Genomic DNA, 25,530 nt, shown 5'->3' with positions numbered 1-25,530 from the left:
CTCGCTGGCTGTGTTGCCCGTCAGGACCTTGAGCTGCTTGGAGACTCAGTTACCTCAAACGCATAGTGGGGACAGTAATGACCCACGGCTGGTAGGACGGAGGTGAACGTTGAATGAGAGCGTGTTCCTCAGCTGTGAGCGGCGCTTACATCAGCTCCGTGTGCGGCACAGCGTGCGCATCTTTGTGCCCCAGCCCTTTCTTTTGTACGTACTCTTTGAAAACAGTCTTCTTAGATTCAATCAGTTTAAAATGCTGGCTCTCCGCAGGCAGGACTACGGCAGCACGAGTGCAGCCCGGGCTCCGCATCTGGTCTGCCACCAGTTCCTCTCCCTAAGACCCCCTCCCGCCCACTCCCCACCCTCCCACCCCGACCCGCCACCACCATCTCCGCCCTGACAGCTCGGTCTCCCCGCTCTGGGAGAGGGGTCTTTGGACCGGAGAGACACCCCTGACTGGCTCTCTCGCCTCACCCCCCCCAGCCCCTCACGCAGCCTCAGGGCCTTTGCACGAGCTGAGCTGCTCTCTCCCCAAGCCTCCCCTCCCTCCAGCTCTGGGGGATCAGACCCGAGGTTCTGTCTCGGGAGGCGTTCCCTGCGTCCCTGCCATCCTCGCAGCAGCCTTGTCTTCTGTGACTTGACACATTTTCAGCTCCCTATTTATTTGTGGGTTAGATGGCTGGCAAGGTGTCCCCCCAGACAGAAAGCTTCAAGATGAGACTTCACGCAGAACCCGGGGGTGTTTTGATGCCCTGGTGAAATGGTTTGGAAGTGGAAGTTGACAGTAGTAACTGGGGCATTGAAACCAGGCTGGGGCTGCGCAGGTGCTGTGGTCATGCTCACGACGCCCTGGAATTCCGGGGAGAAGAGCCATAGCCTCAGGAGCTCAGAGCCGCTGCCGGTAACTCTGCCGTCCAGGGATTCTTGCTCCGGGACCTTCGCCTGTTGGTTTTGTCACAGGAATGTTTAGTGTGGAAATGTGCTCAGCAGGTCCACGCCTGCTGCGGGGTGGACGGGTGGAATGAGTGGAAACAGTGTGTGGAGCAACTTTATACAGAAGGTGATAGCAAAACCCATTGTAAGTCAAATCATGTGAAAATCTGGATTTTCAGCAAAGCTCTCTTTTGTGAACATACAACCACTAGAATTCCTTCAGAGAATTAAAAGTTATCCTATTTACAGAAGTTTAGGTTCATGTGCAGTCTTCTGAAACCATGTTGACGGTGTCACATGGGGTCGCACTTGCCCGTGGATGGAGGCCGGGGCCCCGCTGACTCTGCACTGTCTCTCCCCGTGGCCTCGGCGTCTCCGCGGCTCGTGTATCAGGCGGGTAGTCAGGGTCCCTTCCTGGGGGTTTATGTGCAGCTCGGCTCTTGGCTGTGGAGCAGGTGGCCGGGGAGAGGGCCGAGGCGGGGGTCAGGCCCGGGGTCGGGGGCACGGCCGGCCGAGCGTGTGAAGCCAGCCTCAGGCCCCGTCTGGGTCCGGGGCGGGAGCCTGACCTGCGGGGAGGGGTGAGCGTGCCAGGAGCCTGCCAGCCTCGGGCCCTCCCCTGCCGTGGGCGCTTGCTGAAATTTTAATCTGCAGAAAAGACCGTTCAGATCATCGGATTCGACCGCTCTGTTTCCGAAGGGAAAGATTGAGGCCTTCGGGAGTGATGTGACTCGTGTGCCTGCCTGCCCGCCGGCCGCAGCCGGGACGTTGCCCACGTGGACCCACCAGCCGGGTGACCCCGGGCTCCCTCTGCACCCTCGCACCAGCTTGTCCCCGCCTCGGCCCCGTAGAAAGATTGGTGGGGTGGGAGGGTGACCTGCAGTTTTGTTTTAAATCCTTTTGAAGGACACAGGAAAGCTTGCTTGTTGCGGCGCGGCTTTGGGAATGTTCTGTGATTGTCTCGCAGAAGACGGTGGGTGACCCGTGTCGATTCTCTGTGTTTCTGACGGCTGACCTGTCGGGTGTCAGACTTCGGCCGAGGCTCCCCCGCCTGCTTGGCGAGAGGAGGGTCGAGGGGATGTTCAGAGGGGCTCGCAGACGGGCCAGGGACCATGTCTTAGGTGATTTTTTCTGATGCTTCTGGACGGTAGATTCTGCCCTCTCACACTCTGCTCTGGTCGACGTGAACTTGAACCTGCACCCGAGAATCGCCGAGGTCCGAGCCCTCGTGTGACACCCGGGACATGCCTGGGGGCCCGTGTGGAGGACGCGGGGCTGGAAGTGAGAGTTTTGGAGACGGGAGCATGGAAGGAGGGAGGACGGTGCTCTGCTTTATCAGAGAAGCTTTACTTCCCCTGGAGGGGATTATTCATAGGATAAATTTTAAACTAAAAAGGATTCATTTCCATTAAGTTCAGAGTGGTTGCAAAACAAAATTCTTCTCTTACCGCGTGTGTACAAGGAAATTAATGGCCTGGAAACTTATAGCTGCTCGACCATCTGCAGGCCTGAGGCCCCTGGTCTGGAAGGTCTGCTGACGGGGCCAGCAGCCAGCTGGGCCCCGAAGCCAGGGTGCAGCCCTCAGTGCTGTCGAGAAGGAGCCGTCAGCGCAGGAACGCTGGGGATGGGGCTTAGGGGCTTGACGCCTAATTAGGTTTCTTTACCCCCAGAGCCTGAAGCGGGTACTGGGACCAAGTACACTGAGAACTGGACTGAGTCAGGTAGAGGGTGGCTTCTTAGTTCTTATCCCCAGTGGAAAGTGTTCATACTGGTGGAAGGTGTTGCTCAACTACAAATGTGCAGCATCTGAGTTTTTGCAATCTCACAGGAAAGTACAGTTTTCCTAAACCGTGGAATGGATGTGCCTTTTAAGAATCTCATTTAGGTAATGTCGAGTGTTAAACGCACAGACAAAACAAAACACAACCAGTTTCAGAGCTCTGGAGCATTCATCTGAAACGCAGCATCATCATGAAGTGGCGAGGCTCTCAAAATCAATCGGTCGAACAACTAAACCAGAGAACTTCCTGAGCAAACGCACACTCTACCACGTACCTGGCCTTGTAAGACGCAGCGATACAGTAGCTACACGGCTGCCCTGGGAGGGCTGTTATCTGCCGGGGGGGTGTGTGTGGAGACCCTGGTGATAGTGAGTGAAGGGTCTCCAAAGCCCTCCTGTGAGAGGGACCCCTGCGCTGAGTCCAGAGGCAGGGCTCGGGGCCAGGACGCCCCATCTGTCCTGGGACCACACTCAGCACGGGGATCAGCCGTCGGGTCACCCCAGGGTCTTCCAGGACCCGCGAGTGACCGGTTTACATTTGGAAAAAACTCCTGGAAATTTGGAGGGTAGAGTAGAGGCGGGTGAGGCCAGAGGCAGAAAGATGACTGGGAGTTGGAGAGAAATGGGCGGGGTGGGTACAACAGGGGCTCTTCTGTACCAGCGTCTGGCCCGCAGTTGAGGTCAGGGTCCCGCCCTGGGGCAGAGGCGTCTGTGCAGGTCGGAAGGTGAGTCCACCCGCCAGTGCCCTGAGATGGGGGCAGTGTTGTGCTCGCATGCATTTCTGAGACTCACTGACCTTTGCTCGGATTCACAGAAGGTCGGTGACCGCCTCCCCGCTACACTTCGAAAGGTAAAGGGCGGGGTCAGAGGTCAGCCTGCAGAGCGAGGCCGGTGTGATGCTCCCTGGGGCTTCCTGCTTAGTCATTTCGACCAAGAGCACAAGCCTACTGCAGAAGGGAGTGCCTGCCGAGCTGACGGCACATTTCGCTGTGAGTCGGAGCTCAGCGGGGGCAGTGGGCAGACAGGTTCGCAGAGCCGCCACCCCGCGGTGCCCCCTCGACACGTTCTGTGAACCTTTGTTCATTGACAGCCGCTGGGCTCTAAGGGAGGCAGCACTGCCCTTCGGAGTCCGTTTTTGCCGCGAAATGGACGTCCCTGTATGGACACCCACGTGGGCCTCCCTCAAACGCTAAGACGGTCGTTTGAAATTCAGAGCTCATTTAAAATAGGCCTGATCTACAATCCAGGCTCAACTGATAACTTTCTACGGGAGGGCGTGAAAGGAGGGAACTACGGGGATGGGGACATGGGGCCTCTCCCGGCGTCAGGTCGCCTGCCTGCCGCGTCCCAGGGCTGTGCCCTCTGTCCCTCTCTCCCCCCACGCAGATGCACAGAAACCATTGTTTGGGGGTGTCATCCGGCTGCAGCCTGAGCCATTGTGTGGTAGGGAGTTGTTCCCTCCCAGAAATGGGCGCCCCTCCCTGGCTGCGTGTGGCGGGGAGGGAAGGGTACCACTGTCTCCCACTGTCTGTGTTGTCAGTGAAATGGCAGTGGTTAAAGGCCTTTGCCCAAAGCCCCAGGATTTAATTTTATGCAGTTGTGACAAGCATGGATCTACTGAAGTTTGTATGTGTCAGCACAGCCATTTTAAAAGTCTGCAGGCAAGAATTGTTTCAGTTTGTTTTACATAACTTTTCTTCCCCCTGTTCACATCCTTTTAACTTTAGACTCATAAAATACAGGATTCGTCCTACACGGTAGTGTTTCCTGTCTTGTCAACTTTACTAGTTTCCAAGCCTTTTCCCTTGTCAGCGGGCTGCATTACTCTATTGCAAGTTCTCTTTAAAAATCAAGCTCTCTTATGTTCATTTTCCTGTGGAAACAAGTCCTTTTCAACGTTGAGGCTTCTGTGTTTGCAGTGGCTACAATTAGTTTGTATTTTATTCCTCAGGCATCTATTCTGTTTTGATGCCTACAGTTAAAAAAAAAAAAGATTGGTGCTTGTTTCTCTGCGTTTTTCACCTGTCATGACAAAAATGTGAGAATTAGGCGCTTTAAGGAATCCTAATTTTATATGTTTCTATTACTGTAAACTTCAAACTTTTTTGTGTTTTATGTCTCAGTAGGATCCTAGAGCTTTGTTCAAAAGGTATATGTAAACCTTCTAAATTTTTCCTATTTATTTTTGAATGTGCAGGGTATTCCAAGTCCAGCAGGTATAGAGCAGTGGTTACAGAGAAGCTGTCTTCTGCTGCTCTGCCCCACCCCCAGGCACCCAATGTTACCAGTTTTCTGTGTATCCTTCCAGAGGGAGGAAGAGATACATTTGTCCCTCGATTTTTTTGGGTAATGTTTTGTCACTAATTACATCAGTGTGGTAACAAAATTACTAATTTTCCCCCTGCATTTTCTTTAAAAACATATGTTACACTTCGATGGTGACTGTAAAAAGTTGTGTTTCCACTGGGGCGGGCGTGGGCAGGTGGGGACCAGGGCTGCAGCCCTAAAGGAGCCGGGGCCGCAGTCCTGAGTGAAGGGGTGAGATGCAGAGCCCCCTTCCTTGGGGTCCTGAATATTTGAATTTATAATATGGATCCTTCTAGAGAGGGGAATGTATTAACTCTTTAACTCTTGGTGTGAAAAGAACTTTCAGACCCATTTCTCTGCGCTCTCGTCCTGGAGGGGATTCTGGGAGAAAGATGCTGACACGCAGAGAAACTGCCGGCACCGCAAAGCCAAGCTGTTGGCTGAGAGCAGGCCCGCGCTCGCGCCGGCGGGGACTCGTCCTGAGAGGGGCTGAGTCAGACCCGCCTGCTGCCGCGCGGCCGTCCTGCGGGGTCCGGGGACAAGGACGTGCCCCTGTGATCTGTACCCCACGCTGCAGACACCCACCCACACCCCACACCCCACACCCCAGGAACCAGACCCTCCCTCCTGAGGCTGTGGCCGCTGGGATCAAACACGCAGGGACAGTAGTAGGCGGACAGTGTGCGCATCTCCCGCGAGGGGACCCGTCTCGGTGGGCGGCTTTGGGTGTAGAGAATCGCGGGACGGGGGATGGCAGAAGAAACCACCTCCCTTTCAGTTATGAATTTTTGAGTAACACTTAATGGGGGAGGAAAAAGACACTTCCTTCCTTTCTGAAGAGGATTTAGAGCACCGTGGAGAGAGCGGAGCCGGTGTGCTGCCCTTCAGAACTGCTTTTCCGTTTGAAGGAAAACGTCCCAACGAGCTCATGATGCCCAGGCACTTCTTGAAACCGACGGCTGCGTGTGAAGTGTTGGTGGATTTCCTGGCCCAGAGAACAGGGCAGGACCCTTCTTGAGTCACGACCTTTCTGGAGCGTTTTAGCCCGGTTTTGATGCAGAACGATGCTGGAACGGCCCACGCAGGAGCCGGTGCGATTGCTCAGGGCAGCCGGACTCTGCTCGGCGGTAGCACGTGAGCACCAGGCCCTCCCAGGTGCCGGCGCGGAGATACGGCCGCCCGCGGGAGGGTGTGTACCCGGCAAGCAGGAAGCGCGGCCGCCGGCGCCCCGGGCCAGGTGTGCGCGAGGCGGTCCGCAGCTCTGGCGGCCGCCCGCCCTCCGGTGCCGGACTCCGAGGGTCGCGGTCCGGGAGCATGACGGCTTTACAGCTCAAAGAGCTCTCTCAGTCGGGGCTCTACCGCCGGAGGAGGGACCGGCCGGACAGCCTGCGGCTCCCGGGGCAGCAGGAGCAGGCGCTCAGGTGAGTGGAGCCCGGCGGGAGGGGGAGGGGCGCCTGGCAGCCTGAGCCCCGGCCCGGCCGGAGGGTGAGCGGCGAGGGGCGACGGGCTGAGCCCCTGGCGTCAGCTTCCCAGCGCTGCAGCCTCGCTACACCCCCAGGGCCGAGGATCGCGGAGGGAGGGTTAGACCTGCCCGCCGCTGTCGGAAGGCACATCGCTTGGGCTTCTTAGGGCGCGTTTCAGAGGGACTTTTCTCTGCGTTTTGACGGTGAGGGTCGCGGGTGGTGTCTTGGGTGGGCGTCAGGGTGTTGTTCTTCGGTGTCGACATGGATTTCACAAAGGAGGGCAGGGCAACTTTTGAATGTAACCTGGGAGGGAGGGAGACCTTTCTAACTGAAAAGGTTAGGGGTTTCTGTTTCCACCGTTAATTGGCCTAAAACAACACTGTGTCAGTTTTGCTTACCGCTACTGAATTATCTTTAGGTTACAGGTTCTGAGCAGCCCCTGCGCGCTAAGCTGTTGCTTAAACTGCTGTGTTTGCCGCGAGGGGTGGGGCTCGGAGCTGACAGCAGGGACCCTTCTCCGCGCACGCGCGCTGGGTGGCACCTCAGTGCCTTTGCGGACACTTGATCCACGCGTTTGAAAGTTCCACTCAGGTGGTGAGAGGAATAGATACGTTTTATATATGTATATAGTATATAATAATTATATTCTCTCTATATATATATTTCACCTATAAATTCGCTTTTAGAGTTTATTTTAAATTCTTTAAACTTAACAGGAAACAGTTGACAAGGAAGCCCTTTAAACTTGTATTAACCTTGTGTACAGATTTACTGCAGGAGCCGTGCTTTGGGCGGGGTGTGTGTTCATTTGAAATTTTCTGACTCTGGCTGGTACTGATACTCACACTGTTAGAATGTATTCCCTACCACGTCGGGTGTCTCTTCGCTACAATTAGTGTATCAACTCTGAATTGACCGGATTAGACAGAAGTTTAAAGCTTCAGAGTTTGACGTGTAAATTTCAAGTATGAGGGTTAGTGAGAATTCTGAGTGCCCTCCTGCTTGACCAGATGGGCACGGGTGGACGTGAGCCCTGAAACTGCCTCCGATCCGCTCTTGGTCCAAGAGTGGTTTTAATTTCAGATTCGGGGTCCTAAGGAATTTACTTTAAAAGAAATAAGATATGTAAAATGATGTTCAAGACCGCCAACTTTCACTTATTTTCAGACAGTGGCAGGAGTACCCATGAATGAGATTACCTGTTACGTCTGAGGGGCTGGTTATGTAGATAAGTCATAATGGCCTTTGAAACAACTAGGTTGTTTTGTTTTGTCTCGAGTTTAAATTACAGAAGGAAGAATCATTCTTAAGGTGTATTGCTTGTTGCCTTGGGGTGAGGACACATTTTCCCACTTTTTCTGCTGTATTGTCCCCTGGTGATTAGAAGGGGCTTAGGCTACTGCCATGTCTCTGTCCCCGGGTTCAGAGAAGTGACCATTTACTTATTTTAGGACTTCGAGCTCAGCCAGGAAAAGAACCTTCTATCGATTTAGAGAGGCAGGGTTTTCGCCTAGTTTTATAGGAAGCCTGTTGTTAGTATGAAATCGGGTTCCTCAGGTAATAGGAGCTGGAGGGGTGACTTTGAGGTTAGACACGCCCAGTTCAGGCCGCTGGGTCAGGCAGATAACCTTGATGGATTCAGGTGGCTCCTTTAAAAGGAGGATAAAAATCACTGCCGCTATTGAGTGTCGTTTATTATCTCATAAAACCCTCGCCACCAGCTTGATGGCAGGCGTTGTCATCCGGTGAAGGGTACTTCATGCATTACTCACTCGGCCACCATTCATCCATCTGCCGTGTGCCACGTCGAGGCTGGGCCGCGTTAAGACTCATGGCCGCCCCAGGGACACCAGCGTCTGGGCCCTGGAGGGTCACCTTCAGGTGTTCCTCCCAGGAGCTGTCGCTGGACTGAGCACCTGTGACATTGGGCACCTCGAAGTAGCACAAACCCGCTCCCACTCTGACCCCTCACTCACACACTGTTTTCTCAGCACGTTTATGGATTCTGGCAGAAAAACCATCAGAGACTAACAGGGCTGTGCTCACTGCCAGAAAACATGTTTAAGTTTAAATTGAAGACTGTGCTCTGAAACAGGACACAAGTGTTTAAAGACCACGTAAGAGTCAGTGAAGGACTTCCCTGGTGGTGAAGTGGTTAAGAATCCACCTGCCAATGCCGGGGACACAGCTTCAAGCCCTGGTCCGGGAAGATCCCACATGCCGCGGCGCAATTAAGCCCGTGCGCCACAGCTACTGAGCCTGCGCTCTAGAGCCCGCGAGCCACAACTACTGAGCCCGCGTGCCACAACTACTGAAGCCTGGGCGCCTAGAGCCCGTGCTCCGCAACAAGAGAAGCCACCGCAATGAGAAGCCCGCGCACCGCAATGAAGAGTAGCCCCCACTCACCGCAATGAGAGAAAGCCCGCACGCAGCAACGAAGACCCAACGCAGCCAAAAAAATTAAAAATTAAAAAAGAGTTGGTGAAACTGCTTCCGGCTTCAAACTCCAAACTGTTTAGAACAGAATGCTGCCGGTATCGATTTTTATTTTGAAGTATCCAGTACAGCCTGAAACGTGCTCTCCTTGCTTTGTACAGCAGACCATCAGCCTCCACGCCTGAGGGCGGAGTCACAGCAAGCGGTTCATCTCGTTTATACTTTGTCACAACAGGACAAGGTTGTGTGATGGGAGCCTCTTAGTTCTAGAACGTGTCCTTCAGTGTGGCTGGAACCTGACGTGCCTGAGAGACCCCTGGACGTCACCTTCCTCCATGGAGGTGGACCTGAGGACTCTGCATGCAGGTAGCGTCGGTGCCACCTCCTCATTCGGGGACAGGACTTCTGACGTCCTGCTCTGCCCGTGGGTACATTCAGTGAAGCTCTTCTCCCACCCCCTGGGCTCGGAAGCTGTTCCTCGTACCTTCCCGGGCATGAACCCTTCTTCCTGAAGTGCCTGATGCCTGAAAATACCATCCAAGATATACCCTTGTGTGTGTGTGTGTGTGTGTGTGTGTGTGTGTGTGTGTGTATTTACTCCTTAGCTATTTGTTCTCCCTCTTAAATTGTGCTGCACCCAAACACAGTTTTTTTTGAGGAAACCTGAATGAAAAACACACCTGTACAATCCACAACCCCTCCCACCCACCCACCCCCGTTAAAAATTCTCAGAGTCACCTCGGCTCTGCCTCAGACACATGGGGTCTGTAACTAATTGGGGACATCTCAGAATCAAGTCTTTGCCAGCCGGCTCTGAAAGGAAGTTTAAAGAAGGACCAGGGGCTGGCGAATTATGACCCTTACGCCTGATCTTCCTGTTTCTCTGTGGCCCACGAGCTCAGGATGGATTTTATAGTTTTCAAATGGTTGGAAAAAATGAAAAGAATATTTCATGGCATAGGAAAATTACATGGAACTCAGTTTCCACAAATAAAGTTTTATTGACACACAGCAGACGTATTTGTACACGTGGTCTCTGGTGGGTTCTTGCCGTGGTGCCCGAGCTGAGCTGTGGCCACAAAGACGGGTCTGGCCTCCGGCTCTTTGCAGTCACCCCTTGGTCTCGAGCTCAGACCAGGGACCCTTAGGTCCTCCCCTCTTGTTCCTTTAGTTTTGCCCCCCTCCTCCCCTCCACCTGCATGAAACAAAGGTGGATCAGAAGAGGCGGCTGACGTTTGTGCCCCTCTGTGAAGTCCACTGGGGAGGACTCGCTTGTGCTGTGCTTTCCTACGCTTTTCCTGGTGGAGCTGGGTCACCAGGACCACAAAGGGGGTGCAGAGAGAAGTAACCTTTACTTTACGGTGGTTAAGTAAGGCTTTGGACCTCCTGTCCTTCTAGATCTGGGATGGCGTTGTGTTCCAGCCGCAAGATGCCTTTGCTTGGTTAAGAGTAGGAAACACGGATCAGACCCCCATGCTGACTGAGCCCTTGCTGGGGGCCCGGCGCTGTGGTGAGAACTTCCGTGGTTCTGTTCTTAACTCAGTCCCGAAAGGGGGAGAAGGACCCAGCTCCCCGCCTTGGTTCAGCATCCTGTCGGGCGGGAACTGGGCCGTCCCAGTGCGCGGGGTGGGCTGGGGGAGCGTTTCCTTCAAACCTGTCTGCTGTTTGCTGATCATCAGGGGGACCCATCTTTTGACTGAAAAACCAGCGTTTGTATTTTAGTTTTAGAAATGTAATCTATTAGACAGAGGGATAAAACTGCAGCTTGGCCATTTTGTCTGTCCTCATTTAACGGTTCAGCAAGAACACATTTAATCTTCCCAACAGTGAGCTCAACTGATAACAAGTATTTCTTCTCTTTGGTCCAGGGAGGTGTCAGCTGGCCAGTGTTGGTTTTTGAAAGGTAGTAGTGCCTTCTCGTATGTGTTTAAGGGTGTAATTCACACAAACACACACGCACGTGCGTGCATGCGCAATGGAGTACTATCCAGCTGTGAAAAAGAAGGAAATCCTGCCGGTCCTGACAGCAAGGATGGGCTCTGACAGGGCCAAGTGAATGAGGCGGACAGGGAAAGACAGACAGCGTGTTCTCTGTCTTAAATGCAGAATCTAAACCCAGAGTGGAATGCGGGTCCAGGGGAAGAGAGTGGAGGCCTGGGGAGGGGCGGTTTAAGGCACAGACTTGCAAGTAGAGGATGAACGAGCTCTGGAGGGAGGCCTGCCACGCGGCACGGTGACGGCAGTCAGCAGGGCTGCGCCGTGTGGCGTGACGGAGGTGTCCCTGATGCTCCGGGGTGATTACGCAGCAGCACTAAGCATGTCAAACCAGCAGCCGTGCACCTCAGACTCCCACGTTACGTGTCCGGTGTTATCTCACTTTAATAACTGTGTGACACACAAGTGCTCCTGTTGGAATAGCGGGTTTTGCAGGCACCCGTTCCTCACCCTTCTCACCCCCACCCCTAAACTGGGTCCAAGCCACAGGCCCCGCCGTCCACCCCGGGGCCTGGTAGCCACCCCTGCCCAGGGTCTGCTCCTCCCTGACGGAATGAAAGCACACTGGCTTCGAGGTGCCTCTTTTATTCCTGGTTAAACCCCCTTGACTCTGAGACAGTAGGTTAAATTGACGTCCATCCCTCTGATGTCCCGCACAGAGGGCTGTATCTACCAAAGGATGGACCGTGACCTTCCGGTGCTCCTTCTTCAGTGGTTTTGGGAGGCTTATTTTCTGAAGGGAAGTGTTTTCCTCTCGGTCACCTAAAGTATTTCCATATAGTTGAGGGGGTATATGCTGAAAGTAAAAATAGTATTAATGCTTAAAATTAGTGTGTGTTAAAGGGATGGTTGATGGTCCTGTTCTGTGTCTCTGTGCTGCTCGGAGACCCTTGGCAGAGAACCTCGGCCTCAGCAGAGTCAATTTGTAAATTTGCTGTCACTCACATAAAGTTTTCTAAATGATTTAATTTAATGACAATTAAATGCCAAGATTTTAATCATTATAAATTTCTTTTCTGTTGGTTAAAAGGAAAACACAACTTGATGTATCAGTTATAAATCACTTATAAAAACAAAAAAAATTACAATTGGCTAAAATGTTTGCTTTATATTACTTTGGAGAGATGCTATTAAAATGAAACAGTGCTATTTATTTTATATGTATTTACATATCTTGGAAACACAGCCACTTAATTGTGTATATGTGTGACCCAGTGGCCATTCTGTGATTAAAACAGACTTTAGACAAATATTCTCCTACATAAAATCTACTTTTAGAAACAATCATTAAATAAGTTAATTAATATGAATTATGAAATTAATATGGTTGCAGCTTCTTAGAGCTGCTGTAACAAGTACCACACCCTGGGAGGCTTTGGACAGCAGAGATGTCTGGTCTCTCAGTTCTGGAGTCTCGGGGTCAGAAATCAGCGTGGCAGCTCTCCTCGTGCCTCTGATGTCAGCTGCAGGGCTGTGTGTCCAGCTTGTGGGGCATCACCCCACCCTGGCCTCTCTCATCACGTGGCTCTGTCTCCACATGGCGTCCTCCTCCGTGTGTGTGTCTCCTCTTGTAAGGACACCAGTCACGTGGGAGTTGGGCCCACCTACTCCAGTGTGACCTCAGCTTGTGCCTTAATTACATCTGCAGAGACTCCAGTTCCAATAAGGTCATGTTCACAGGTACCAGGGTCAGGACTTCAACACGTCTTTTGCAGTAGGAGCCCTAACAATGGTGTCTGCATGATACACTGAAGCTTTCTTATTTAAAAAAAAATTTTTTTTTAATTTACTTATTTATTTTATTTTTTGGCTGCATTGGGTCTTGGTTCCTGCGTGCAGGCTTTCTCTAGTTACGGCGAGCGGGGCCTATTCTTCGTTGCGGTGCATGGGTTTATCATTGCAGTGGCTTCTCTTGTTGCGGAGCACGGGCTCTAGGCGTGCGGGCTTCCGTAGTTGCAGCATGCGGGCTCAGTAGTTGTGGCTCGTGGGCTCTAGAGCGCAGGCTCAGTAGTTGTGGCGCACAGGCTTAGTTGCTCCGCGGCATGTGGGATCTTCCCGGACCAGGGCTTGAACCCGCGTCCCCTACACTGGCAGGCGGATTCTTAACCACTGCGCCACCAGGCAAGTCCCTCAACACGTCTTTTTAGGGGACAGAATCCCACCCACAGCAGTGGTTTTTTTGAAGGTTAAAGATCATTCCAGTGTGCAGTTTTTTAGAAACAGCTTTATTGAGGTGAAACGAATGGGCCTCAGTAGGTGCACAGTTTAACGTGCAGCTTGGTCAGTGTTGACATGTTCACAAAGTCAAGGTCACGCGCGTCCTCCTCATCCTCAAGTCCCTGCCTGCCTTTGTAGCCCTCCCACGTGCCTAGGCAGCTGGTCGCTCTGGGTGCTCTTGCATTTTCTGGAGTGGTGTATAAATAGAACCGTTCGGTCACATACCCTTTGTTTTCTTTAGGCTCCTTTAACTCAGCATTGTTATTTTAAGACTCGGCCGTGGTGCAGGAGTCAGTATCATTCATTTTACTGCTGAGTCACCTTCCGCTTATGGATCTACTGCGTTTGTTGGTTGCCGGTTGAGTGGTACCCAGCCCTTGGCCGTTTCAGATGCAGCTGCGTGAACATTCGCATACAAGTCCTGTGCTTTCATTTCTCTTGGGTGGAATGGTGGGGCTGTTTGGTGGGCACACACTTAATATATGGAGAAATGGCTGAGCGGTTTTCCGAAGAGGCTGTGCCATTCTGTGTTCCCACCAGCAGTGTTTGCGGTTCCATTTTATCCACATCCTCAGCCACACTTGGCACGGTGGATGTTTTCCAGTTTTAGCCTTTCGGGGGAGTGTACTGCTATCTACTTGTGGTTTTATTTGCATTTCCCTAATGACTCACGAGGCTGAGTATCATTTCTTGTGCTTATTTGCAATTCCTGTATCTCCTTTGGGAAATTTACCATTCAGGTCTTTGCCCAACTTTTACTGGGCTATTTCTTATAGTATTTAGTTGAAACGGTGCTTCGTATGTTCTAGATACAAGCCCTTTGTCAGCTACATATTTTGCAAGTGTGTCCTCCCAGTGTGCGGTTTGTCTTCTCATTTTTATAAATGTCTGTTGACAAGAAGCAAAAGGTTTTTTTTTTTGACAGTTGATTGATCTTTTTCTTTATATAAAGTTTGTGCTTTTTGTGTCCTATTTAGGAAATCTTTCCCAAACCCACAGTGAATAAGATTATTAATAAATATGTTCCATATAAATGTAAAATCATTAATTATTTCTTTACACCAGCTTGGCCTCTCTTGCCCTTCACTGCTTTTCTGGCTGTGCTGAGTCCTCACAGGGATGCTGTGCAGTTCACAAGAAAGGAAAAGGGCCCTGGAGACCCGTGGTTGGTAATTCAGGAGTTGAGCCGGGGCTGTTCCCCATGTGTCTTATGCTCTTAACTACACACTTAAGCCCCACTTAAGTTTTAGGGTAAGATTTCTTACCTGGAAGGTCTGAATACACTTGATCGTATCTTAAAAGTTAAAAATTTACCAAGGGTGACCTCCTATGATGCCCGTTGAAACAAAAATGGAATTTTTCTGCCTCGTAGATAATGCATACATGTTTGCCAGAGAAACTATCTAGGTTAAGAAAGCTAAAACTATTATATTTTTGTGTCATAATGAATATATTACTTAAAATTAAAATTAAGCATTATAAGAATGTCCAGCCTTTTATCTTACCTAAAACATTTGTCCTCCTGCCCCGGCATCAGGATGTGGGGGAACGGACAGTGTAGGAATTGACCAGGCATCAGGGCACAGAGGATGTTTGCTTATGTCTGAGCATGTCTGCTGCCAACTTTAGTTCTCAGTTCTAACAGACAGACAAAACTGGGACAAAACAGAAATTCTGCAGTGGTTTGGAAAATTTTGTTTCTTTCTTTCTTTGCCGCACCTTGCAGCATGCGGGATCTTAGTTTAGCTCCCCAACCGAGTATGGAACCCGAGCCCTCAGCAGTGAAAGCGCAGAGTGCTAACCACTGGACCGCCAGGAGTGATTAGGGCTCCGCGCTTTCACTGCCGAGAGCCCGGGTTCCATCCCTGGTCGGGGAACAATAAAAAAGAAAAGAAAAGAAAAAAAAATAAGCCTTTCTGGAAAATTTCAATAACATTTCCAGGTGCAAGGAAATACGTTCTTTGTTTCATGGTAAAAGCTAATGTCAGTCATCTTGGCAGTATTGGAGATAAACTGACGTTATGGGTATTTTAAACAACGAGGTTTTATAAAAGTATAGCCGATTTAAAAGATCAAAACTTTTCCTGGGTATGGAATCGTTCTTTGTGTGGCAGTCAACAAATGCCTTTAAGAATGGATTCAACCGGAAATATCAGCTGTTCAACACAAATTGCGGTTTTGGCTCTTCTTGATTTAATGTCGTGCTTTATTTAAAGGATATATTGTCAGGTTATGGGTTTTCTGCATTAGGCGTTTGTGTGGTTCAGTCAGCATTTGCTAAGGTCCTGCCACGTGCCAGGGATGTGAGGCTGGTTGAAACATTCATTATCTGCTAACACAGAAGTTCTTGTGTGTGGACAACAGACAACAGAGAGATACCTAAAGACCCTGCATCGCTGGAGGGAGGCCCATAGCGCTGCAGGAGCAAGTGCGTTAAAATCCTCTATTGTGAGAAACAGATTACCCAGCACTTAGCGGCAGTGGGAGTTGGCAGACTTTCTGTAAAGGGCCAGATAATAAATGTTTCAGGCTTTTGTAGGCCTTCTGTCAGCGTCACAGCTGCTCGGCCTGCGGTTGTAGTGTGAACACGGGCCGTGGAACATGTGGGTGAATGTGTTGCTAAACTTAATAAAAGCAGCCGGGGAGCCAGATCTGGCCTGTGGGCGCGGATTTGCTGACGGCAGGCCTGTGATCACCATCATTGTTTAGCTCCCAGTTGGTGAGGGTCAGGAGTCGGGTTCAGCTCAGGCCGGCGCCTCTGGCTCAGGGTCTCTGAGTCAGGGCTGCCTCTTCTCGAGGCTGGAATGGGGTGAGCGGCCCCAGAGCGTTTTGCAGCCTCATTCCAGAAATGACTGCCGACCACCTCTACTGAATTGTCTTCATCAGGAGCCCTTCAGCGAGTCCAGCCCACACCGCGGAGGGAGCCGTTGCACACAGGTGCGAATACTGTCAAAGACAAAATACTCATGACACCTGGGAGAGAACAGGAAGGACCATCAGGATGGATGTAGGGACCCCTGCAGTGGGGCAGAGAGATGGGGCTCAACTCCAAATCCACCAAGGAAAACTGGGGATTTACAGCGAAGGAGCAGGCGGGGGTCAGCGGGTAGAAAGTTACTGAGAGGGAACATCCGGGTGGAGGGATTCTGGCTAAACTGACCTCCCAGGATTCCTGCTGAAGACAGGCCAGGGCATCAGACATCGCCTGGGGGAGGGGTGGAGGCCGAGGAACCGGTCAGATACAGGGGGCCATCTGACCTGCAGGGAGGGGATTCTGGCCCAGCTGACAGAGCAGGATTCCTGTGAAACTGGACACTCAGAAGTCAGGGCCCGTCAGAAAGCTCGGCAGGGAGTCTTTATGGGTTTCTGGAGGTGGCCTCCCCAGGGCTGCCGCAGGGGCTCCCAGAGGAGAGGCAGTGGGTGCGGTGCAGGGAGATGAGACCCGCGTGCCCACTGGCTCTGCTGCCAAGTCAGCCTGGGCTCCTGGTCCAGCGTCAGTGCCTGTGTCTCTGTCGTCGTCACGGTGCCTCAGCCTCCCGGGAGCATCATTTCCTTCCATCCAGCTCCTCTCGTCTCCGACTTCTAGTTCCATTTATTACTTTGCAGCCAGGCTTAGGTAAACACTTGCTGAATGAAAGCGAAGGAGATCCAGGAAAGAAGCAGACCTCTGCAGACAGGATGCCACAAAGTCGCGGCCGTCCGCCCACATCCATTGTTGACCCCTCCTCTGCCCGGTTGGTGCAGGGGCACTGGGGTGGGGACAGCGGGCACTGGGGCTCGCGGCCGCCCCGCCCACATGCCCTCATGCTCCCGGGAGCCCCTGTCACCGTCCCCACCAGGCAGGCGGGCGTCCCGGCTCTGCTGAAGTGCGAGAGGTGCGGGGACCAGGTTTTCCATCACGATGGCTTCTTGCTAATAGACACTCAGCACAGGGTCGCTGAGTTGCAGGAATAAATGAAGGTCCTGGTACCTTGCTGTCGGCTTCGTGGTTCCTCGTGTCCCCCTGACAGCAGCACGGCCCTGCGGGGCCCATCACATGTCCTGATGCAGAGCCACCCCGTCGAGTAGCTTCGCCGCTGTGACAGCAGCCTCGGTCCGCTAGGCTGTCCAGACCTCTGGCCCCAACACCCTCCACCCTGGCCAGTCTGCCAGCCTCCTCGGGCCATTTAATGCCCTACACACCTCATGGCCACCTTCCCGGGCCAGTTATTCCCTGGACCGATTCCCAATTCACGTAACTCCTAGACTCTGATTGCTGGGTGAACAAGTGATATAAGACAGATTTCTGTCCTACGGCCTCACCTTCTTCCTGGTTACCGCTGGGCAATCTTCTTCTTTTACTGATTTTTCTATCACCCTCGTTATTATAACTATTTGAAACCTCCCCCGTCATTGGTTTTTTTCACCGCACCTGCTTTCCTGAAACCACCGAAGCTCAATGGTGTAAGATTTCTCTCTCTGTCCCCCTCGTATTTGTGCAGATAAACTTCACGTAGGGACACGTTCAGGTTTGCAGGGATGTTATGCAGCCAGTGCGCGGTTCCTCCCTTGTGGCAGTGTAACTGCTTCCCGTGCCCCCGTGCGTCTTGCCCGGCCCCTCAAGGGCCCTCCTCCCCGAGCCTCTTTGACCTTTCCCCCTGCCCTCGGTAATAGACGGTCCCTCAAACGCTGTGACTTTGGTCTCTTCTCAGCCGAGCCGTCGCAGCCCAGACAGAGTTTGACCCCCCCCCTCCCGTCACTGGCCCACGTCACCTCATCAGTCTTGGTTCTGGTAGGGGGCAGTGACAGTATCAGGCTCTGGCTGGCTGAGGCAGGAAAGAATTTTATTGGAAAGAGTTCAGATTGCTCACAGAATTGACAGAAATGGGCAGATGGAAGAGCCGGGCTCAGCGGGGGCGGGAGGCTGGGAGACCCCCCGGCAGGCACCCTGGCCGAGGTCCCGGAGCTGGACCGAAGCGTCCCGGCTGGAGCTCGGTGCTGCTGCCTAAGCTGCTTCTGTCCCTAAAGATGCCTCGTCGGCGGTGAGGTGCTGGAGCCAGGGTCTTGGGCCTGCAGGACCAGGAGGGAGCCCCAGGGGCTCAGGGTCCATGGTTCTGGACAGTCTGCTCCTGGATGGGCGGGGCCCGACCTCAGGGCGCAGGATGAGGGGAAGGGTGGTCAGGCTGCAGCAGAGCCTGTGGCCTCTTCCTCAGCTGTGAGGGTGTCAGGGGAACGCGGGTGGTCCAGAGAAACCGAGTCAGGCCGAAGAGGAGCTTCCAGAGCTGTGCATGAGCCCAGGTGCTTGAGCCCAGGTAGGTGCGTGAGCCCGGATGCAGCCTCGGGGCTCAGGACCAGTGCTCAAGCATCCAAGTCCATGGGGAACGTCAGATGGGGGAGGGAAGGTAACCTGGCTCGTGCAGGTCTCCTGAGTAAGCAGTTCACCTGGGCACCATCTACACCTGCGCAGCGAGTGTGCAAACTGCCTTCTGGGTGAGGAAACGTGGACATTGGCCCCTGAGGCTTCACGCTGTTGTCTTCCGGCCTGTGCCCAGGTGGTGACCGCACAGGTGATGCCCCGTCCCCGCCCCACTCGGTGCTGAAGGTCTGACTCAGTGTTTTTACCGCGATGGCAGCATCAGGTGTGGATTTTGTCCTTGTGAGCTGTTCTTGTTTTTCTATCCCTTCACTTTTGCCAGGATCTTACCCTTAGTAATTGCTTTGGTGGGTTTTTAAAATTTATCCTTTGAATACAGAATTCTTTTCTGTATCTGAAAGGAGAAAACCGTCCCTTGAAATAATCCCGGTCCTTTGTCTCCATGGTTTAGAGTATTCTCCTCTGTGGAGAGCTCTTAATAGAACCAAGTCCACGTGCGGTGCAGACTCGCAGACTCATCACTGGAGGGTTAGCCGCTCTGTTACTCAGTCCACGTGGTTCTATTCGTTTGTGTGCACTATTCTCAGTATTCGTCTCTTGATGGACTTTCTTAGTAGACTGAGCTCTTTGAAAACTCGATTATTTTGTTCTTGCTATTTTCCCAGCTTAGTCTTGTGACCTGGGCCAGGCTAGTTCTGATGGCATTTTTGCTCTCCTTTATGCCACGTCAAGAGATTGTTCTGGTTTGTGCTTTGCCATGCTTGGTGTGGACCCGGGACGGGGCAGGTGCACGTGGCCTCCTGCACGGAAACCAAGCCCCCACCCCACCCCACCCCGCCCCATCAGCTCCATTTATGGGAGAATTGGAGCCCCGCAGTCAGGAAGGCTTAAGGTTGCTTTTATATCATTTAAGTACTTAAATGTGAAAGACGCAGCGCAGGCGCTGCCCTGAGCTCCGGAGCTTCCCCTGCACAGACCTTTCCTTCCACACCTTCCTGGGAGGGTTGTGGCTGAGGCGGGAGGGAAGGGGGCAGGACAGACACGGCGCGGGGTGGGAGAGGAGGGCACGGGTGGGAGCTGACCTGGACCCCCAGCGATTTTATCACGTGACCCACCACCCTGCCTGGTTTCACATGTAGGTGTGGGTGTTTCCAGCTGCTGAGTGAGCCCCGTGCCTGTTACTGGATCCGGGCCCTGGGGTCTGAGCATGGCCTCGTGCCTCGATCTGGGTCCAATCAGGAGGAGAAACCCACACAGTGATTAGAAGGAGGAAGGTTCACTGCAACAATGAAGTTCCTAACTCTAACGGGCTTGGGAAGAGGGGCTGCAGGGGGGAGCCCACTGGGCACGGGGCTGGGGGCCCAGGGCCGGGAAGAAGGGGCAGGATCTGAGCCCGCAGAGGGAGCCGGGAGGTGGCCGGTGGGATGTCCGCCTGGCCCAGCGCCCGGACCGGGTCGGAGCAGAGACCCGAGTGATGCTGCTGAGGGGCCGGCGGGCCTGCCTGAGGTCGGGTCGGGTCGGGCGTGACCACCGCTCCTGCAGATACGCAGACGCCCTGCCCCTGAGAAAAGCCAGGGGACTGGCCGAGAGCTTTCTCCCTCAGCCTGCGGAACGGCGTTCAGAAACCCAGTTCACCCAGTGCGGGGAGGGGTGCCGGGCGGACCAGAAGAGGGGGACACGCGGGACACACATGGGCCCACGGAGAGACGCCAGCCGGTGCCGGACATCACTGTTCGGCCCCTCACATCCTCCGACGGTCCCGCGGGGGCATCTAAGGCTCGGCAGCTGAAACAGGTCCGGCCTTGCTGTGCACACCTCGTGAAATGTGAAGTGAATGAAAGGAAAGAAAGCTTTTTTTTTTTTTTTTTTTTTTTGCGGTACGTGGGCCTCTCACTGTTGTGGCCTCTCCCGTTGCGGAGCACAGGCTCCGGACGCGCAGGCTCAGCGGCCACGGCTCACGGGCCCAGCCGCTCTGCGGCATGTGGGATCTTCCCGGACCAGGGCAGGAACGCGCGTCCCCTGCATCGGCAGGCGTACTCCCAACCACTGCGCCACCAGGGAAGCCCAAGAAAGCTTTTTAAAGTTATCAAAAAAAACCCCATTTTTCAGTTCCCGCACTTTATCTTGTCCGATATTTTTCAAATGTTGCTTAATGTGCTAAAACATACATGAAAACATGTTCTTTGTTTAAAAGAAAAGCAGTGAGACGGGTAGATTAAAATTTGAAAGGGTTGTTTGCACTGGAATGAAATGTTTCTTTCTGTCCTTTGTCCTGAAATTCTCACGGTTTTTTTCCTTGAGGAGGGCAGACCTCACAATTAGCTCACGGTCACGAGATAACTGGGCTGGCTTCCTCCCCCCAAGGTCTGCTGAAGGTCAGCTTTCAGGGAGCCGTCCTGGCTGAGGCAGAACTAAAATAAGGACCTAACGGAGAGCCAGAAAGCAAGTGGCGCGGGTGGCCACCATGGGCGCAAAAGGGCTCGTGGACACACTGCAGGGCTTTCCGCGCAAACCAGGCTTTCTCTGGAGTCCACACTCCTGCTAAAAATGCTGCCCTTTTGTGTTTGAAATACGAGACCCTCTCAAGTTTGTCTCTTTTGGTCAGGACACAATAGATCCCTTAAAAAGGATGTTTCGGGGTGAGACGGTGTGTTTGTAGATCACAGTATGAGTGCCGGGGAGAAGTGACCTGAGAGTGGAGGGCTGCTCCGGGGTGTTTTCCCACGGAGACGGCTAAACACGCAGAGAAAACGGCCCAGCCTGTAAGAGGAATTCTGAGCATGTTCTTCAAGCTGACCAAACCCTGCTTGTCTGAGTGACCGTGGGGACCCAGTGGGAGGGAACCTGGGAGCCCAGTTCCAGATTCCAGCCGTGATGACAGTTCGGGGGGTGGGGGCACTTCCTTTACTGAGGGGATGAAACCAGGCTGAGGTGGTGAGTGAGACCCTTAGATGGAGTCATGCAATCCCGGGGGAGGGCGGCAGTCTGCCCACCTGCTGGCCCATCCCCTCCCCTGCGACTTCACACAGGGCTGGTCCAGCTGTTGGGAGATGGGGGAGCACGATGGGGCCGGTGGTGGAGTGTGTCCGTGCGGCGCCGGTCCCTCTGCAGGGTGGAGCAGGGTTAGATCTTCCCAAATCCCACGGCTCCCGGGCCACCGGTCAGCACAGGCAGAATGTCAGAGGAGTTTCACAGGAGGATCTGAGCGCCGGGCGGGCCTCAGAGGGCTGGAAGCTCCGGAAGGCTCGGGAGAAAGGGCCTGGAGTGTCCCTGTCCTCTTGGATGGTGTCCTCAGTGCTGGGACTATTTGATCGTCACCAGTAAAGGCGGTTGTAAACACCCACGTGGCAGCAGCCGTCTCGAGTGTGTGTGGATCTTCACCAGAAAAGGGACCGGGTATCATTAGGCTGTCTGCACACACGGAGGTCTGGGGACGTCCCTCTGCTTATCCACGAGTTAACTCAAGTGTTGCGCCTGTTTGTGGCCTATCGGGCATACGCCGTACACCTGCTTTCGTTATTAAAGAGAAGTGCACACTGACCAGAAGTAAAGTCCTTCTTCATTTAAAGACATAAAGGCTCCCCAGACCTCCGTGTGTGGCAGGAACATGGTGAGTCTCGTCTGCCTTTTGTACACTTTCTGTAACAAGCTGCACCGTGTTTGGGCCGACGGGGTCGGGGAGTCCAGCCCACCCCACAAGCCGTGCAGTCGGGCCCTCCTGTCCCGGCGCCCCATGTGCCTGTACGCGGGGCTGCCCGCCGCACACATCATTCGCCAGTTTTCTGCTATTAAAGATTTTGCCTTTTGCTCCTGTCGATGGAAGTAACCAATAAACAATCTAGAATAGGAATAGAAAAGAGTTTGGGGCGTTTTTCTGAGCCAAACTGAGAGGACTCTAGCCCGGAAGACAGCCTCTCAGGTAACTCTGAGGAGCTGCTCTGGAGAAGCAGGGTTTTCAGCACAGTTTTATATTTCATCAGAACAAAGAACATTAAACAAGCCAGGGGTGCTTTCCTTCAAGGTTTAAAAACAACAGACCAGCACACACGCAGTGAGTCAGCGTGGCCTTGGCCCCTGGGGAGGAGGCTTCCCATCCGAGGAGGACCAGCGCTGCCGTCCCGGGAAGGGAGGCGTTTCATCTTTCTATTAACAAGGACGTTCTTCACTTCTGGTCACCGTGCACTTTTCTTTAATAATGAAAGCAGACATACGGCGCACGCTCGATAGGCCACACACGGGCATAAAGTTTGAGTTAACTTGTGTATAAGCCAGAGTGACTTCCCCAGGCCTCCGTGTGTGGAGACGCCTTCCACGCTTCCCCGTCCCCCTGCTTGCCTGGCTGGGCCTGCACAGCAGGTGACAGGTGCAGCTCCCTCATTTCCACTTGGTTGGAGGAGGTGTGCAGCCGAGTCTCTTCACTCTGGCCCGTCGCGGTGCATGATTTTCTTCTCTGCAGCCAGGATCTGGGAACAGTTTAACGGATGGGGCAGACGTCATGGTAGCAGCAGTGCCCTGTCCCTCCCGTCCATTGGAGGGAACGGGGCATTTGTGCTGGACGGGGATGTGAGAAGGACCTTTCCAGCACCAGTATCTTTACTGCATGTCACGATTGTTTTGTTTTAATAGGAGAGGAAAATCAGAGTAGGTTTTCCGTTTGAGTGAAATAGAGAAACAGTGAAAATAGCTGGTTTGCCATCCCCACACTCCGAACGCCCCGGGTTCCTGTGGATAGAGGTTGGAGAAGCTCCTGCCAGGCTCTGGGGTCACATCCACAGAGCGACTCTGCCTGTGTGACAGGGGCAGCATTAACAACACGTTTCCTGTGTCAGGGCCCGCTTTTTACAGGCAGTCGGTCAACATGTTCAGCCACGTCGATGAGGACCTACTGTAGAGCACAGCAAACTCTACTCAGTGCTTTGTAATGACCTATATGGGAAAAGAATCTAAAAAACAGTGGATCTATGTATATGTGTAACTGATTCACTTTGCTGTACCCCTGAAACTAACACAACGTTGTAAATCAGCGATACTCCAATAAAAATATTTTTAAAAACATAGATGAAATATTTGGTAGTGATGCATGTAATTCAGTTGTTGCTATTTGAGGGAATTTGAATTTAAAAGGTACCAGTTATTAAAAAGTTGCGTTTTTGACTTTGCCAGCCATGCTCGGGCTTACACTCAGTGTTTGAGCTGGTGGAAGTAGCTGCCCTTTCTTGGTCTGCCGCCTCTGAGCAGGTGGTTTGCCTTGGGCAGGGTGTTTCCCCAGGGGCGGAATTTGTTCTGGCTGAAATCATGGCGTTAGCTGGATTGATGGACTTGAAGCCTTCGGTGCAGGACACGGGAGTGGTCAGCTCAACAGCAGATGTGCTGCGTGTGGTTTGGCATCTTACACGCAGTCAGGCACACTCAGCCAGGGTCCCAGATCCTGCCTGCTCTGGTCTGAATGTTTGCGCACCCGCTCAATTCATGTACACAAGTCCTAGCCCGCGATGTGGTGTTAAGAGGGGATGAGGGGCTTCCCTGGTGGCGCAGTGGTTGAGAGTCCGCCTGCCGATACAGGGGACATGGGTTCGTGCCCCGGTCTGGGAAGATCCCACATGCCGCGGAGCGGCTGGGCCCGTGAGCCATGGCCGCTGAGCCTGCGCGTCCGGAGCCTGTGCTCCGCAACGGGAGAGGCCACAGCAGTGAGAGGCCCGCATACGGCAAAAAAAAAAAAAAAAAGAGGGGATGAGGTCGGGGGGGCGGGGTGAAGGTCTCATGAACGGGACGCACAGGGCCCCTGCCCCTGCGCTGTGTGTGGGCTCAGCGAGGAGGTGCCGGCCAGGACCCAGGGGAACAGGAGAGTCCTCACCCCACACGGCCGCGCTGGTGCCTTGGTCTCGGGCTTCCAGCCACCAGGACCGTGAGACGTGAATTTCTGTTGTGTATAAGCTACCTGGTCGGTGGTGTTTGGTTTCAGTGGCCCTAAAGGACTGAGCCACTGCCCAGCATACAAGAAGTCTCTCCACTCTGGATGGACGTCTGGGGTCCAGGCCTGTCCTGGGGGATCCCCCGGAGATCCAGGTCAGCCTTGGTGAAGAGGAGGCCTGAGCCGCTGTTGGAAACTCTCGGGAAGAAGCTTTGGGAGCCCAGGAGCCAGGAAACCACCTTACAGGCCCACTGTTCAGAAAACAATGGCTTCGGGATATTTTATAAAACAGCTTCCCACCTGCTTCAAGGGCTGTTCTGCTGCGCTGTATGGCCCGTAGTGATTTCAGTCAAGAGAGTTCAGATGAATGTTTTTCTCATGGTTACGATCACAGTCTAAAAGGATTGTTTGCATTTCTAAGAGTGACATTATTAAGTGCCAAAAATGGGTTAAAAGTAACAGAGTGCCTGGCTCTGAAAACTGAGCGATGGGTGTTCATTTGGCCTCAGATTACCCCTTGCCCTCTTGGAGAAATTACACGCGCCTTTGAGCTCCACTCCTCCGCATGGCTGGATGGGGATGTGAGGGACCAGCCGACTGTCCTGGGCAACCCTTTGGGCGTGTGGTGCCCTGACCGGTGGATGCCACGTAGTCATGGCTCTGCCCTCGGCTCCAGGGCCCGGGGAGAAAGGCGCTCGTCACCTGCGTGAGCAGTGGAGGGAGCACGGGCATCCCCGGGCAGCTCCTGCCACACGTGGACGCGCCTGTGTGCTGAGCGGGCGCCTCTTACGTACCAGTTAGGTCTGCAGAATCGTGAGCACGTAGCAGAAGCTCCGTATGTTCAGATGTGACACGTGTGATGTAAGGAAGTTCCTTGAGCAGTTACCTTTTAAGAAACTGAGACCCCAGCAGGAGGGCTGCCGAGGCCAGGCGCCTGCCCCCCACCCCGGGACGCCCTTGGGGCCAAGGCGACCATCCGTCCGCCCCTCCCCGTCAGCCGGCGGCGCTGCAGCCTCACCTCTCGCTCCTGTGTTGTTTGAGCATGAGGGGCGCGTGGAAGGCCCAGGGACTCCCCTCTGCCCTGAGAGCTTCTCTGCGAGAACCAGCTGCTGGGACGAGGCCGGTAGGGGCAGATGTGTGA

The 25,530-nt window shown here is 53.4% G+C and overlaps 1 protein-coding gene across 4 annotated transcripts in view; it reads left to right on the top strand.

The window, feature by feature from the left end:
- Positions 1–25,530, top strand: part of LIMS1 (LIM zinc finger domain containing 1) — a 94,437-nt gene that overhangs the window by 44,564 nt on the left and 24,343 nt on the right. The window contains exon 1 of one of the 4 annotated variants that reach the window (XM_060168886.1): positions 6,264–6,435. The exons of 2 other annotated variants lie outside the window; for them this stretch is intronic. In XM_060168886.1, the coding sequence (XP_060024869.1) occupies positions 6,329–6,435 (107 nt within the window). In that variant the 5' untranslated portion in view covers positions 6,264–6,328. Of the gene's footprint in view, positions 1–6,263; positions 6,436–25,530 lie in introns of those variants that run through there. One more of the 4 variants, XM_060168887.1, reaches the window with a different exon arrangement.

This window comes from Lagenorhynchus albirostris, chromosome 13 (genome assembly GCF_949774975.1).
Source record: "Lagenorhynchus albirostris chromosome 13, mLagAlb1.1, whole genome shotgun sequence".
NCBI classification, from domain to species: Eukaryota; Metazoa; Chordata; class Mammalia; order Artiodactyla; family Delphinidae; genus Lagenorhynchus; species Lagenorhynchus albirostris.
Note: the sequence above shows the minus strand (reverse complement) of the source record. Positions and strands in the feature narration are given on the sequence as shown.